The following is a 16141-nucleotide window of genomic DNA, read 5'->3' as shown; positions in this document are numbered from 1 at the left end:
AATGGTTTTGTTAGAAACATAATAGAAGGGAAGATTCTTGAGGAAAATCAAGAAACAATTACTAAGGTCTCTGTCAAATGAATACTGACCACCAGCCATTACACACAGTTCACTAAAAGCTAGAAGCTAGCTGTTTATGTATCGGTACTGCCATTACTGTGGTTGAAGAACTGCACAGTGACAATACTGACCCATGCAGTTGTTGGGTTATGTCCTTGTTGGTGCATGGACTGCTTGTTGTAGCGGGTGCTCAGTTTTCATTTGACTGCCCCTCATACATATGATATATTAAAAAGGATGTATAACAGAAAATCTATCAGAGAGGTAGAGAATCAACAATGATCAGAAAAGATTGGAGGGCTGTGGTAAATCAATCTTATGATTGAAATACTATTGATGATGATCATATAAAATCAATTGCCTACTAGTATATAGCATAGATAATAGAAACACAGCAATTCCACAATTAATATTTATTTCAGACCATGGTTTCAGGCCTCTTATCATCACCTGATGATGCCACATAGTGGTGAAACCATGGTTGGCAATGAATATTACTGGTGGAATCACTGTGTTCCTATTATCTCTACATTAAAGGAATTCCGCCAAGTCACGGCAAAAACATTGTCATATATTGGGGTATACTTTGGAGAGTAAGACGATAGTCATAGGCTTCAGTGCAAAATGTCAAGTTTGAAGGAACTGTAGTCATCTTTAATATGTTGACTAGGCCAAAGGATCAATCCCCTGAAATTTACATTGAAAGTCAGTGATTCTTGGTGATATGCATGGGGTATAAAATTTGGAGGTTCAGGGAGCTACTATCTACTACTACTACTATCCCTTGCCTCCCGATGCATATGCCTCTCAGAGGTTAGGAAATTCATCTTCCACTGCCACTTTTTCAGAAGCATCCCTAACATCAGCTCAACCATTCATCTGTCCTGGGCCCAATTTCATGCAAATGCTTTTTCCATAGGAACTATCTTTATGGACAGCATACCTTGCATGTCCTAACTGGGTAACATAGTACTTGGAGATAATTGAAGCATATTGGCATACTAGAAGTACAGGGAATGTTTGAGTATACTCAGCTGGAAAAATACCTGCAGAATTTCATAAGAATATAGTTGTACCTATTCCTAAAAGAAAAGGCAATATGAAATTAATGTAAAAGCTTAAATCATAGGGATGTCTGATGATGCATGCATCAAAGATTTTGATGGAAATTCCTTTCAGAAGAATGGATCAAAATCAAATAAACTCCTAGACGAACACGAATCTCGATATAGGAAAACTAATAAACTTAAAACTTAAACTAATGGCAAAAGAGAAAATATTTTTTGCCCTCATGCTCCTTACATGGAATAGAGACAGAATTTTTACCACTTTTTTGGATTGAAATAAAACAATTGATGTCAAATGAAAGAAATTGCTCCTTATTCTAAAGGACATGGAAGTGCCTGGTGATGGCAGAAGATTGATCCACAGCCTGCCCTGGAATAAGGATTTGTTGAAGGGATTAGCATCAAGACCTTTGTGTCCTCCTATGCAGGTGCCACCATTTCATCTTCATCCATCACTTCCACCCTTCACTCCCATTCAATCGTCAAAACATCTCCAATGTTCTTTTTATTCCCTCAGCACCATTAATATGTGTATAGGTATTCCATCATTTATCTTAAATCAGAGTTACTCATAGTAAGAGGTTTAATACAGCCTTTATGTTGATAGTTTCTGGCATCACTTTATGGAACTTGCTACTATTCATTTTGAATGAAACTTTATGCTAAGTATCATATATTTTGCCAAATTTTTTATATTTTTACTCCAGCATGGTTTCAGCAATTACCATCATCTTCAGATACAAATACAAATAGTAAGACATTTATGTACAAAAATGGGCTGAGGTGAGGGGGGTTTGAATTTGCTGAGCACCTCTTGGGTAACGGTCATAATAGAGATTTTTCCTGGCAATTTTGCATCTGGAAAGGAAAGGTCCACAACTAGATGCTATCAAGAAAATTGAAATTTTAAAATGTGTACGAGCAGATTTTTAAATTGTTAATGAACTTTTGTATGCTTCCAGCTCTCCCCTCTGCAACCGCTCTCTTTCTTCCAATAATCCCCTACCTTCATACCCTTCCTTTTCCACTGGCATACCCCTTCCCACGCTCCACCACCACAGGCAGTCAGCTTTGAAGTTCCACACACCTCCATAGACTCCAAATTGCCAAATTTTTTATATTTTAATGTAATGGACCTCCCATAATCCTGGCCGTTGGCCACTCCCTTCAGGTAACCACCACGACCCTACCCCCCTCCCTCCCATCCTTCCCTTAACACCTTGACAGCCCTTCCTGCTGCTCATTTTTTAATATAAGTGCCTCACATATTTGTACCTGAAGATGACGTTAATCATCAAACCCATGGTCATGAAAAAATGTTAAAAATTGTTGAACATACAAAGTACAAATTTTTATTCAGAATGAACCCTCATACCACCATTGCATTCGCTTAAGCATCTGCAATTTACCTCCTAACAATAGACCCTCTTTACTCAGAATTTATAATTCATGTGCTTACATGTTTACTTACAAGTTCTTCTTCAAAGTCGTAACTTCTTGATTAATAAGCCATCCTATTTGGGACTTATTTTCTTCCTAAGCGATGGGGATGAGACGTATTGAAGTTACATAGTTGTACTAATGTGAGGGGTAGAAAACCGGAGCATGTAAAATTTTTTTTTGAGGTGAAATTATTTATTTTTATTATAAATTTAAATAGCCTCATACATTTTGCCTGTATAAACATAAAAATTGATGCTATACATATAAATAATAAAGCTAACCCTTATGTTTCTCCTTCTAAAATTTCATGTAGTTCCTCTTCTTTTATTTTTTCTCACTGTGGACCTCCCTTCATAATATTTGTAACTACCATGGCAACCTTACTCAAAATATTTATGATATTTTCTACATGATCAGAGTTCTCCATCGAGGTAAAATAATCAGTAGAGGAGACATTTTCATGAAAATTAATTTGTCAATTTTATAATTGTTTTCTTAGAACCTTACTTAATATATAGCCTTCATTGCTAAAATGCTTCATGAGTGAATGATAATAGGAACTGTACTGATATGATGTAGAAAAATATGCTGTTTAGGACAGGTTTGCAGAATTTTATCTGTAATTTTTTGTGAATAATATAGTTCTCCAAGTTGGCTATTGAGTTTGAGATTTATAAAGTTGAATGGTTAAGTTAAGTTTATCAGCTACACCACTTCATTTAAGTTTCCAAAAGGGTAAACATTTATTTCACTACAGCAAAAACCAGCCTAATTTAAATATTTTTTACCAAGCATACCTTTCTTTGCAATTTATCAAAATTATTTCAAAGTGATCATGTGAAGAATGCTAATTAGATATGATAGTTAAGCGAGTTATGTGTACTACCAAAATGAGATTTACTTTAGAAAATTTGAAATCATTTTCAATAGTATTATCATTGATGCTGATATCACAGAATCACAAGATACAGGTACCTGGACCTCATTATGCCGGAAATATTGATAAACTTGCTACCTAACCAGTTTTACACAGTGGCCTTTGGAGATTAACTCTTAGGATTATTTAGTGTAATTAATGAGCCATTATAATAGTTAAAGAAATGGTCACTTTGATGGACACCTCTAAAAATTGTTCGTTGAAGAGCTAATAAATGGTTACACTGAAAATTACAAAAATCAATCATGTATAGAAATTTAGCAATTTGCAGATAGAATGGCTTTCACATTAAAGCATTTTTTAAATTGCTTTCTGTTTCTAACATACAAATGTAGGAATTCTGAACAATTTTTTTTACATCAGTCTTTTCCTTTTTATCTTAGTGATGGGCATATTTTATAGCTCACATAAGAATTTTGGTTTACGGAATGATACGTCTCTCAGTGACTTTGTTTGTTCTTACCGTATATCCTCATTGAAAGTGTCCACAATAACTCGTTCAGTGTATTCACTGACCACGTTAATATTTATAATTCCAGGAATAAGATTCTTAAATAATTTGCTGTTACTCAATTCTTCCTTATTGGGCGCAGAACAACTTTCTTGGTGAGGCTTGAGTGGTACATGCTTGTCTGCCTGAGGACCTTATTCCCATCTATGGCTGGATTTTCAGCCATTCTCCTGGAAACCCGCATGAGAATGGTGGTGAGATCATTACCTTTCATAGTCCCCGTTGAGAGTTCCTGACAGAGATAATGTATGTAGAGTGACCCTGCCTTAGGGTGACGGTAGCTCTTGAAGCCTGCCAAGAAACATAATGACAGAAGAATATAAATCAAAAGAAAAATAAAGAAATCCTGGTGAGTACTGCCACAAGTTTTCATGAGATGATTCTCCAATTTTATTAAAAATACTCTAAAATCATGTATCTCAAAGTAGGTCTATGATATGTTAATGTATTATAATAGCTGTAACTTAAGTCACTGTTAGCAATTGCATCATAAGTTTGTGTAGTTTCTACAGTGGCACTTATTACTATTTCCAAAAACTATTGCCAGCTTGTATTGTTAGCAATAATTTTGATAAAATTATAGTGATGCTTAATATATTTACTTTCTTTCAAAACAGCTACTCTTCAAAATTAATTTTAACTTTAACAGCTCTTGCTATAGTTTTTACTGAATGATATCTTCCCAATGAAATTTGAAGAAAAGTTCATATGTGGAAGTGCATATTGTTTGGAATTGTTGCATAGTATGAGCAGTTGTGTGTGAGCTATGTCCATTCCTTTTGTGGTGGTGGTGGCAAATCAAACTTATTCTGTGAGTGAAATAATGATTAGTAGAGAGTACAAAAAAGTCTATCAGAAATGATTATGACTAAGGTAGATTAATCTATATGTCATTCACCACTGTAGATCATGTAGATGTGCTTGTAATACTATTCTCCCGCCAGATTGCAAGCACTAAAAGTGAGCAGGTTTTGGGTGGATTGTTAGAGGATGCTTTCAGCCCTTATGCAGTCCGAGAACTTTCTCCACCTGATTTTACTGAGTGCTCTGAGAATTTGCACTGTGTTTTTATTTAGTAGAAACTTCTAATATCACAATCTTTTGATTCCAAGTACAACATGCAACATTTGTGAGTTCTCTGAGTGAAATACTACCTTAAGGTAGTTAAGTTGAAGTTCACTTAAGAATTCCAATAAACTTTATCTAATATTTGCTGTTTGTGACTGTTTATGCTATTTTGATAGAAGGTGATATATTTTTGTGGTTGATATTTTCAGCATAGCCCACTAGTTTGCCAATAAACATTGAAAAATGTGTACTTTATGTATGCATATCACAGTGGGGAAAAACCTGAAACTGAAACAGGGACACTAATAGTAATAGTTAAAGGTCATGTTTTGTAGCTGTTTATTATTCCATGAAATGTGCTGTGGTTCAATTCACTGGAATCTTTTGGATGTTAAGGGTAAGGGCATCTGGTCTGACACTAAACCATTGATGCCACAGTGAGTAACTCCTGAGGGTTGTTTTTCAGTAGCTGCTACCCACTCCCAAAATTCATGTTTTCAGTTTGTATATGGGTAGAGGAAGTGTTAGCACTGAGAGGAAGGAAGTAGAGGCTTAATTAAGAAAATAATTAAGAAATTTCAAATGTGGAAATTCACCATTGCTCCTGATGATTTTATGTCATTAACCTGCAATTGCTATGAAACCTTGAATAGAAAAAATCCTGAATATGTAGAAGTTATAGAACCAACCGACCAATCAAGGCAGTCGATTTTGTGAAAGCCTAACTACGTCTCAATGCAACAATTTCAGAGCGTAAAAATCATTCGCCTTGACTGGGACTCAAACCCAGATCCCTCAATATCCGGTCGAGTGCTTTAGCCACTTAAATTGTTGCATTGAAATGCACATTAGCGGATGACTCCGTTAAAAGTTACTGTTGCGGCATCTCCCGCAGTTTCTTTGGAATTTGCCTAACTACGTGTTTATTCTCAATTTACTATGATACATGATAAAGATTAAGTTGATGATGAAGAGTTCAGTGATTTGCCAGGTCAAAAATATTTGGAGAGACCTTATCAGATACTTTTTTTGTGTTTAACATCACAGATTGTCTGAAATTGGCCAAATATTGCCGATGTACAGAATTTGTTTTCCTGCATAAGTAGAATTCATGGAGTATTCTCCTATAATGACTAGTAGTACTCTACAGAGTTTATAAAGGTGTTTTCATTGGACTTATTATCATTGCAGTAAATAACCCAAATGCAGAGGTATTTTAAATTTTTGTTTGCTTAGAAATTCAAAGTACAAATTTAAAGAAATAATTTCTTGAAAGATAAATAAAAAATGTTTGTTATCCCTGCACTGGTTTTGCACTGAGATATATAGGTTTTTCCTCAGATGTTCTCCATCCATATGATAATAGTAATGTGATCATTTAAGAAATTAACTTACTCTCTATTTACAGTTTTTAAATTCACTTCCTTTGACTTGATTTGTTTACTGCTTATTTACCACCTATTTGTTTTGAAATAACTTAACCATATGCCATTCTTCAAATGAAAATAACTTTGTGGGCCAAACATAGCTGACAGTAGCACAGGTTTCCTTTTATAACTAGCTATAGTGTAATGTTACATATCTTCAATCCATAGCTATTAGAGTTGCTTTAATGTTTTTTTGACCAAGCAGGTGAAAAGTAGCTAGCTCTTTGCTTTATCTTAGACAGACCTGGATTCAGTGAAGGTTAATTAACTGTCACTAACCTTCTTATTTTCACAACTCAAGTAATCAAAGTGCTTGAGAATGAATATCAGTTGGATGTAATTTATAAAGGAAATACCTGGGAATTCGATAAAATTATCATAAATGGACTAATGTTTGAGTTGTAGCACTTGGGGATATTTTGTATTTATGGGTTCATGATTAGCAACAGATATAATGTGAACTGAATTACTTCATTAGCTCAATGAGTAACAAAGTACAGGTATGGTGTGTGACAGTACTATCTGCTGGCACTTGGATTATTTGCTCTGGTAGATACATAGTAAGGGAAGAGAGGCAGTAAGGGGTGGCAGTAATATTGAACAAAACACAAGGAGTAGGAGGATGAGTAGTAGCAAAGAGTAGATGAATGATGAAATATCATTTTTAGAGATAAGCGTCTAATCAATAAACTTGGTTTTTAGTCGGTCCTTTGTGCCATTAAGTATAATAGGGAAGAATTAGACAAGGTTTATTATTGACCAGAGGAAGTGATTTCAAATATTTCTTTAAGGAAAGACATATAGTTATAGGATATGGAATGTGTTGGGTAAAGGGAGAGGAGAGATTAGGTACAGCTTAGGGAAGAAGATTGACTGCAGGGAGAAAACAATAGATTTATGTTGAATAAATGTTCTAGTTATAACTAGAATTTGTTTAAACAAGACAAATGATTTAGGTAAATGTGTAAAATTCCCTAAGATTCAGAGGTTTAGGTTGGAAGAGGTTGATAAAATGAACTATTGCTACTTTATGTGGTGATGGCTTCCCACCCAGAGGACCCAGTTCGAATCCCAGAGGTGGCAGGTGTTTTTCAGTGGTATCCCGATCCCTACTTGATGTGTTTTGTGGAGAGCCCTTTGAATGAGGACACTGTCCGTCAGATGGGATGTTAAACCATGGACCCCTTTATGCCTTTCATTAAGAGTAGGCTATTTCTGATGCAGGATCCACCCTTCATCTTTTCCCGTCCATCTCTAATGGCGCAAATGACCTCAGCAGTCAGTTGCTTCCCCTAAAACTACTACTACTATCAACTTTTTTTGGGATGAAAAGGAAGGAGTACCTGAATACATTTCATAACTTCTGAATGATGTCTATGGGATGGGAACAGTAGTTGAAAGGAGTGGATTTCTGAAAATAGGGACATTGAAACACTTAGAATGGTAAATGAAATAAGGAATCCTAAGCCAAAAATTACATGAGATGAGAAAATAAAATTGGAGAACTTAGACAAGGTTTTAAAAAGAAGAAAGTACAAAAACCTTGGGTTCAAAAATTAATTTAGCAAAAGAAACGTGAAAATGATTTGGCATTTGTATATGTAGGTGTGCAGGGCAGGTCAGATGCACTGTAATTGGTTGTTAAGGCTGATTGTTTCTAATTATCTCTTGGGTTTGAGACTCGAAGGTCCTTCTCAGGACCGTTGTTCTGGATTCAGGTGATATGGCCAAATCTTAATGAAATCACTTCAATTTGAAGATGTTCCCAAAAGTGAGAATGAAACTGTTGTCCAGTCAAGATTACCAACATGTTGTAGCACTTGAAGCCCATTATCGCCACATCAGGAATCACTGTGGGAGTTCATGCCAGATGTTTACCAATAATAATTTTATTGAGAGCGCTCTTGAATAGTGCTCTCCCACCAAAGTTTTGCCATTTGTGACCTTTCCATCATTTAAAATTCCCCATGAGCTTCACGTCAGCTATTGAAATTACTTAATTTTCTGAAAATAGAAGATATGGAAGATTTTAGTCACTCACCAGGCCATGTGCTGAATCCACACAGGAAGTCTGAATATACATGGGATGTGACTACCTCCATAGGTTTGCCAAGCAGTGGCTCTCTGAGAGGTGCAATTTTCAAGCTTTCCAGATTCCTAACACCTCTTTTTGTGAATACTGAGTCGACTTCATCCACTTCCTTGCCCTTGCAAGCCTTGAATGGAAGGAAGATTGAAGTATTCTCCTGTTCTCCCTAAATTCTTGCATCAATTGGCTTGAAGCTGTTTTTATTTTTTCAAAATATTCCTCAAGAATAAGGTGCTTGAATCAAAATTAAGTGTATTATGGTTATGCTCATGCTTCAATTGCATTGGGGTTAAAAATGTTTTTTTCTATGGTACACCTCTGGGGATTTTCATGACATTTTACTTAATGCACATGTCTGCATATGATATGCACTTATATTACTGTATGCATATGTGTGTGTGTGTGTATATATATACTCACATTGAAGAAGAAAAGTTTGGGTTTTCCTTGCAGTGTGGCACATTTATTCCCATTGAAGAACTCATACAGATGGTTGGTATAGTAGAGATTATCAGAAGCTGCCAGCATGTCCCCTTCATCGCCATGTGTTAGAACAGCCATCCCAAAGCAGTCGCAGTCCTCATGGTTTTCTTCAGAAACTAATGATAAAATGGGCTCACTTATCAATTTTATTATTCTTATCTACTTGAAAACCTACTTATTGCAGTAAAACCAACCAAACAAGGAATAGAAAGGGATTGAATGGTAATTTTGTGATAAAAAGGCTTTTGGCAAATAAATATGCAAAAGAATGATTCTAACTTCATTGAAATTAAATAAGTTCTCTTTTATAATCTTTGGTTTCATAAAATGAGGAAGTAATTTCAAGAAGTAGGCATTTATATGACCACAGGTCATGTTAAAAACAGTGAAAAAACTCAATTCTCAAACCAGAATATCTAAATAATTCTAGCATTTTCTGTCCGTCTTCCACGCATTTAAGTACCATTAAAAGCAAGGCACAAAATGTTTTTCATCTTCACCTTGTGGGTTCAATCTTTAAAAGGAGTTGTCTATAGGTTAACCCTTGAGAAATGGATATTCCCATATTTTTGGCTTTAATAGATCTCTCTGCCTTTGCAGAAATCGGTCAAAGTTGGAAAATAGGAAAATGCTGATTCAGCTTTTTACAGGTTTCACTGTATTTGTTCAAATGTTACTGGCTCATTGCACATGAAGTTTCAGATTTGTTTATGGTCAGCCAACTGACACTGGAATATGCAATCCCAGGTAGTACAATAACATTCTAGGAATTTTATAGGAGTATTTGTGCTGTATAGTGTTGAGTCCAAACAGTCTGTAAGCATTTAAAGGACTAAATCTTAAGAAATTCACAGGGAACACTCATCAAGCATAAAAAACATTGCAAAGTTTTCTTTGCTACCATAACTTTAAACAGTTGAAATCAAACTATGGATTAAAAAATCACTGGCTAGATAATTACTATAATGGATGTACTTTTACATGATCAAAAATTTTATGCTTACACCAAAAAACTGTTACTTTCTTCAGGGATTTAAATAAACTTTGTTGCAGACATCAAATCCAGTAATTGTAATCTCTCACCTAATCTACCAGCATAAAATAGATTAGAAATTTGTTTTAATTATGGTATTGCACAAGTATCACAAAGGGACAAAAGTACATAAATAAACTTTTGTATCACAGCCTATGAAATACATTTCAGTACTAAAAAATCTAAGATTTTACTCACAGGTTTCTACATTTTTGTTGCAATGATATAATTAGTTCACAATTTTCAACATCCTTCATTTATTTCATCTCTACACTTATACATAATTATCTCTATCATCCATTCTGCCATTGTTTTTTTGTAAAAGCTGGGCCTTTTATGGAATAAAATTTTTGCCGAAAGAATTGTATCACATGGCTGTCTATGTGCACATATCAAATCATGTTTTATGGTAGAGGCAATAGATTAAAACATTGAAAATCTTCCAATCTCTTTGGATTGTCAGCCTGTGTAATGGCACTGCAGTTCTAGCATTGGCATTCCTTAAATACTTTCCTGATGTCCAATTAAAAATTTTATTACTTTTGCCAATACCTTACCAGTCATCAAAAAATTCTTCTTCAATATTTCCTATCAATAGCATTTGGACTTTCTTTTCCAATTTTGAGCACTAATATTATTTCTTTCGGATATTTAAATTTCATCAAAAGAAATTCTACCAGTCTTATATTTTAATCCTTGCTCGTCACATTAGTTACTATGTTCTAATTCTGCAAACTATGTTGCTATATAATCTAAATTCATACAACACTTTTGATCACATATTTGTGGAATATTTCAACAAATTCTTTATTGCTGAGTGAGTTCATGGCACCATCAACTTTGATCTTTCATACACACAATTTTTATTTCCAAAGAGGCCCACAAAGGCCTCTATGGAAAGAAAAATTGAAACTTTTTTAATTCCACTTAATGTTTTAATCCAATAATCCCGGTATCAATACATGAAATTTATAAAGCTGCAATTTGTCTCTCCATAATGAATAAGTTCCACAAAGTCAAGCCTGAAATTCCTCATTTCAGCGTGGCCTCTGGGTTAGCAAGGAAAAATGTTACCCTGCTGCTACCAAGATATTTAGCAATTTATTTCAAGCATGTGGCTGTGAATTAAAATTGTAAAAGGAATTAACACTACAGGAAACAGTACAGCAAAGCAGCCTATTTGCCCCCAGGGCAAACATGCATATTTATCACCATGGATGACAAACAATATCATCATCACATCATACACTTTCCTTTCCCATATGTTCAATTTATTTTCAAATGATTTCCCCAATTAACCATTCACTGCCTCAATGGAAATTCTCTCATCCATCTGTTCCCAATGTATGTTCTGTTCCCAATGTCTATTCCCAATGTCTATTCCTGATTGTCTGCTTTGTTTTCTGAATAATGACTGCCATTAACAGCCTTCCTCATTTTTATCCACATGCTGAGCATATCACTGTAATTTGGATACTTCACAGGTATTGTTTAGAATATTGCCTCAAGAAATTTTACCAGAAGCTATTAAGGACTAGATGGGAGATGATTTTTCATTTACTGATCACAAGGGTAGACATATCTACATTCATCTAGTATTTGTTTGGCACATGACTGCAATTTGTGATTCCTAGATTCCTTCCGCTATATAACTGCCCTAAGAAATTGGACTCACGTTTTCTTCATTTGATTGTTTACTATTCTTAGATGGCCTTACACTTATGTCTGAGCTCTCTTGGCATCATGATTTATGTCAGATTCATACCTATGCTATTCATGTTCAAATAGATGAATTTGAAACACTTTTCCTTGTCCCTAATATGCTATTTAATTTTAATATATATTAATTAACATATTAATGGTCAGATTTTCCATTCCGCTTGAGACCAGGCAATACTTTTGAGTTGGCCATAGGTAATCTCTTTGTAAGACATAGATTTGCTCTGATGAACTACCCAGTCACCTTTTGATAGAGCTTTCGGCCTTATATTCAAAGTAGTTTGACTGTTTTGATGCCACTAGCAGGGGTTGACTGTCTTGGTGGGATACAAGGTGTTTTCAGATATGCCATTCATTATATAAAGAACTGAAAAAACTGAATCCTCGTGGTGGCATGATTATTCAGTGCCATCCTGATCCCTCCTAGAGGTGCTATTAGGTGAGCACTTCAGGTGGAATGTGCTGTCCATCAGATGGGACGATAAACTGTTTGACCCCTTGATGCCTTTTGTTAAGAATAGCCTAGCCCTGATGCATAGTTTCTCTTCACCCTACCCTCCTTCCATGAGCTTTACCAAATTACCCAGCACTCCATAATGATGAAAATGACCCCAGCTGTCAGTCATCTGCCAACTATGAGAGCCAAAAAACATTTTGTATCCCCGTTTGAATTGGCAGTGAGATGTGTTGTTCTGAAATGATTTCCTGACCCTATTTTGGAAGAAAATCTGCCCTGACCATAAGCTATGAATATTATACCATGAATACCATATACTCCATGCGCCAAGCCTCTCCATGTGTGCATCTTTTGCATATCATTTCTCAAGTAGTCAACCATCTATACATCAAAGCATGTATCTTGTGCATGCATTCATGCATGGGTTCACTGGCACAGTCTTGTGTATTTTTGGTCACAAGTTCATTAACCAAAATCAAGGCCTCAAGATAAAAAAATACACTGATGCATGTGCACGCATTCAATGTGCAGCAAGCGCATTCAATTAGTAGGCAGAGTAGGTTATGTGATGAAAATTTTCCATTTCTCTTTTTAGGGATGAATTGGAGGCTTTTGAGATGCATAAAGTAAAAGTGTTAAAGGTGTATAAAAGGTGAAGTGAATGGATAGAAAAGCCAATGAAGAAGTGCTAGGCATGGTGGGGGAAGAGAGGGGACTGTCAGGAAAAACAAAAATGAGGCAGGAAAGGTGGATGCAGGGAATTTAAATTGTGGATGGGTAGTTGAAGACTGTAATGGAGGGGACAATGCTAGGCAAAAGAGCAAGGCGTAGAAAAATAAAAGGTATTTTTAATGGAACAAAGGGAGGTAGAAAGTGCAGAATTAAAGACCCATTAATTATTGTTTGGGGTGTTAGATTGTGTCTTATTAGACAAGACTTATATATGTAGTGGTGGTAGTGTTAGTCTTTGGGTCCATCCAAAAGCATACTTAAAATATAGGCTTTCATTAAAATTAAGATTGTAATAAACAAAGTACGGTATGGAACCCAAATAGAGCATTCCACATACCTAGTTTCATTGTGTTGGTTATGTCTGTCTTGCGCAGATTGAGCTTGACTCTCACTTCAAAGCCCAAATTGTGGAACATAAGTTGGAGCTGCTTCACATCCTCCTCAGATCCATCCCGTCTTTCAAGTGCAATGAATTCTCTGTTTTCGAGGATCAAGAAGATTCCTCTGCGATGGTGGTTCATATCATAATAGTCAGATATGTCATGCGGGGTGGCATTGAGGGTAATAGCTTGAGTCTTAATGATTTTCAGGTTTCCATTTTGCTGTGCCTCGCCACCACTGTAAAATAATGCCAAAACCAATGAAATATGACAATTTTTCTCTTAAGTTCAATGAGGTTTCCTTATCAGAAGAAACTAATGACAATAATGTGGACAATTGTAGGAGATTATTTTTTTTAAACTAGTGTGTCTAAATTTTTTTGGGGTAACTTGGGTATCTAAGAGATTATATGATGTGCTGATTTATTTTTTCCAAGTTTACAGGAAATACCTATAGTGCAGATATATTTTTTCGAGATAATAACTCTCCGTAGTGAGAAAACACAGTGAAATAATTGAACAATTGGATAAAATGTGCATCTTGGCAGATTGTTTGCAAAATATGATAGGATAGATTAAAAGGTGTGCGAATGTAGGGGAGGGGATTTGGTATTTTGTGAAGAACATTTAGGGATTAATGTATAGGTATATTCAAGATAATTAATGGCTGTGTTTAAGAGTGCATTCCTCCCCTCATTATATGGAAGCAGAACATTGGTACGTTATGTCTGGATAAGTATTATATCAGCCATTCAGCATTGGGTATGAAGAAGGTACTTGAGAATAAGTGCTAGCAGTAAAAATATGAGAAATACCTGTGGGATTAGGATTGAATGGGGCTTCAAACAATTCGGTTTGGATGCACCAGCTATTGGCTGGTAAGTATGAAAGAAGTGTGCTAGACTGCTTTGGTCATGTTGAATAAATGGAAGAGAGTTGAACCAACAAATAGCTATATTAAAATAAAATAAATTGGGCTCTACGGCCTCTTAAATTAGTGCAATAAAATGAAAACTCCTAGAGCCATAATAATTTGGCACCACTAGTCCCACAATGAAAACAAAATTTTGTTGTGATGGTTTGTGGGAAAAGAAATCCCACAATAGTGACCAACCTCTACCTCTCAACCAGAACACCCTTCTGCAGTAGTTTGCGGGAATGTTACTTCCTTGCCAGTGACCAACTGGCAAGGAAGTAACTGGATACTCCTTAACATAGTCCCCTTAACTTTGTAAATACTCCCAATTGGGTTTGAGTGTTTGGGTCTGTAGTTGGTTCCTGGCTAGGAGGTAACATTCCCACAAAGACTGCAGAAGGGTGTTCTGGTTGAGAGGTTGGTCACCGTCGTGGAATTTCTTTTCCCACGAACCATCTCAACAAAATTTTGTTTTCATTGCGGGACAAGTGGTGCTAACTTATTACGGCTATAAGAGTTTTTATTTTATTAAATAGCTATATGTGTATATGAGATAAGTGGAAATGGCTTAAGAAAAGATGGGGTAGCCCCAAAAAGTCAAGGTTGAAAAGACTCAACAAAAGGAATATTTCTATTTAGGAATAGAAGAGTTTGTATGAAACTATGCATGGACATGACAGAGGTGAAAGTAATGGGCAAAGAGAGAAGTGTGGCAAAAATTATTAAGCAAAAGTTTCTTTCCTAATCTAATGACAGAGAGTGAAAGTCTACCCCGAAAGGAAACACACACGGTGAAGAGCACGTGTTTCTTTTTCCCCAAATCATCCCATCCACTCTTTCCCTTGTGGAATGCATTCATTGTTAGTAAAAATTCGTTCAGCGGAACTGACTTCCCTCTTGAGACTCCTTACCAGCCATCGTCCCTGTGAAGCTCCTCTCTGTCTGGAGAAATGCAGCTGCGGACCCAACTCCCATTTTTCTTGGATTGCTTATTGCCCTGTTGGAAAGAACAGTATTTCATTAACCTGGAATGAGACAACATGTTGGTCAGTGTCCTAGTTACCATTACTTCTCCCTCCTCTCCTCCGTAGTTTGGAATACTTTCTGCTTCAATGACGTTTCCAAACTTTGACAATGTTCAAAGATTACACCATATTTTTCACTTACAGTAATACCTTTTTCCCTTGAGTTTGAGGTTTACTCTGCCTAAAATAAGATCGTGTCCATGAATGAATAACTAGGGAATGTGATTGGCTGGTTCAAAGAATACCATTCGATTAGGAACAAACAACCAAAGCACGAGGGTGAAATTTAGCGAAGTAGGAGTTATTTAGTGTTTTAGTACAAGAGCGTACAAATTTAATTCGTTGAGCTGAAGCCTAAAATATCCATTCAAGAAAGGCTTTTAGGTATATCATCAAAAAGAATAGGATTGGATTGATTCTGTCTACATGAAATTTTGACCTTACCTCATATTGCTCTTAATCTTTTTGTCTTCACGTTTTTCTCGGCAATGATTTTAATTTCTACGTTAGATCATTAGTCGAGGATGCATGTCTCTCAATCGTCTGTATGTAGAATATCAGAGTATCGGAATAGTATACGTTATATATAAATGTATAAATGTGTAGTCCCTGGGTCTAAAGAGGATATGGGTACAAGTCTACCTGAGACTGTCAAAATTTGTGAAGTGGGCGCATTTAATCGTAATGCTGCCGTGCAGAAATCTCGAAAATTCCTAGGAAATTTGTAATCAACAAAATTATGAATCCCCAATAGGTAGGTTTGCCATATTTCCTTGTTTTCTGGACAAGTGCCG

The 16141-nt window shown here is 35.8% G+C and overlaps 1 protein-coding gene across 1 annotated transcript; it reads right to left on the bottom strand.

Moving 5' to 3' along the window:
* Positions 1-4076: 4076 nt before the first annotated feature.
* On the bottom strand, positions 4077-15796 carry LOC139692478 (caspase-1-like). Its single transcript, XM_071590695.1, has 6 exons — positions 15792-15796; positions 15234-15347; positions 13364-13644; positions 9023-9201; positions 8555-8729; positions 4077-4309 (listed from the first exon to the last, which is right to left on the bottom strand). The coding sequence occupies exons 1-6, from the start codon at positions 15794-15796 to the stop codon at positions 4077-4079; spliced, it is 987 nt and encodes a 328-aa protein (XP_071446796.1).
* Between the last annotated feature and the right edge of the window lie 345 nt (positions 15797-16141).

Source organism: Hetaerina americana, unplaced genomic scaffold, assembly GCF_022747635.1.
Source record: "Hetaerina americana unplaced genomic scaffold, ioHetAmer1.1.p SCAF_4, whole genome shotgun sequence".
In the NCBI taxonomy this organism is placed as follows: Eukaryota; Metazoa; Arthropoda; class Insecta; order Odonata; family Calopterygidae; genus Hetaerina; species Hetaerina americana.
This window is presented reverse-complemented; position numbering and strand designations above follow the sequence as displayed.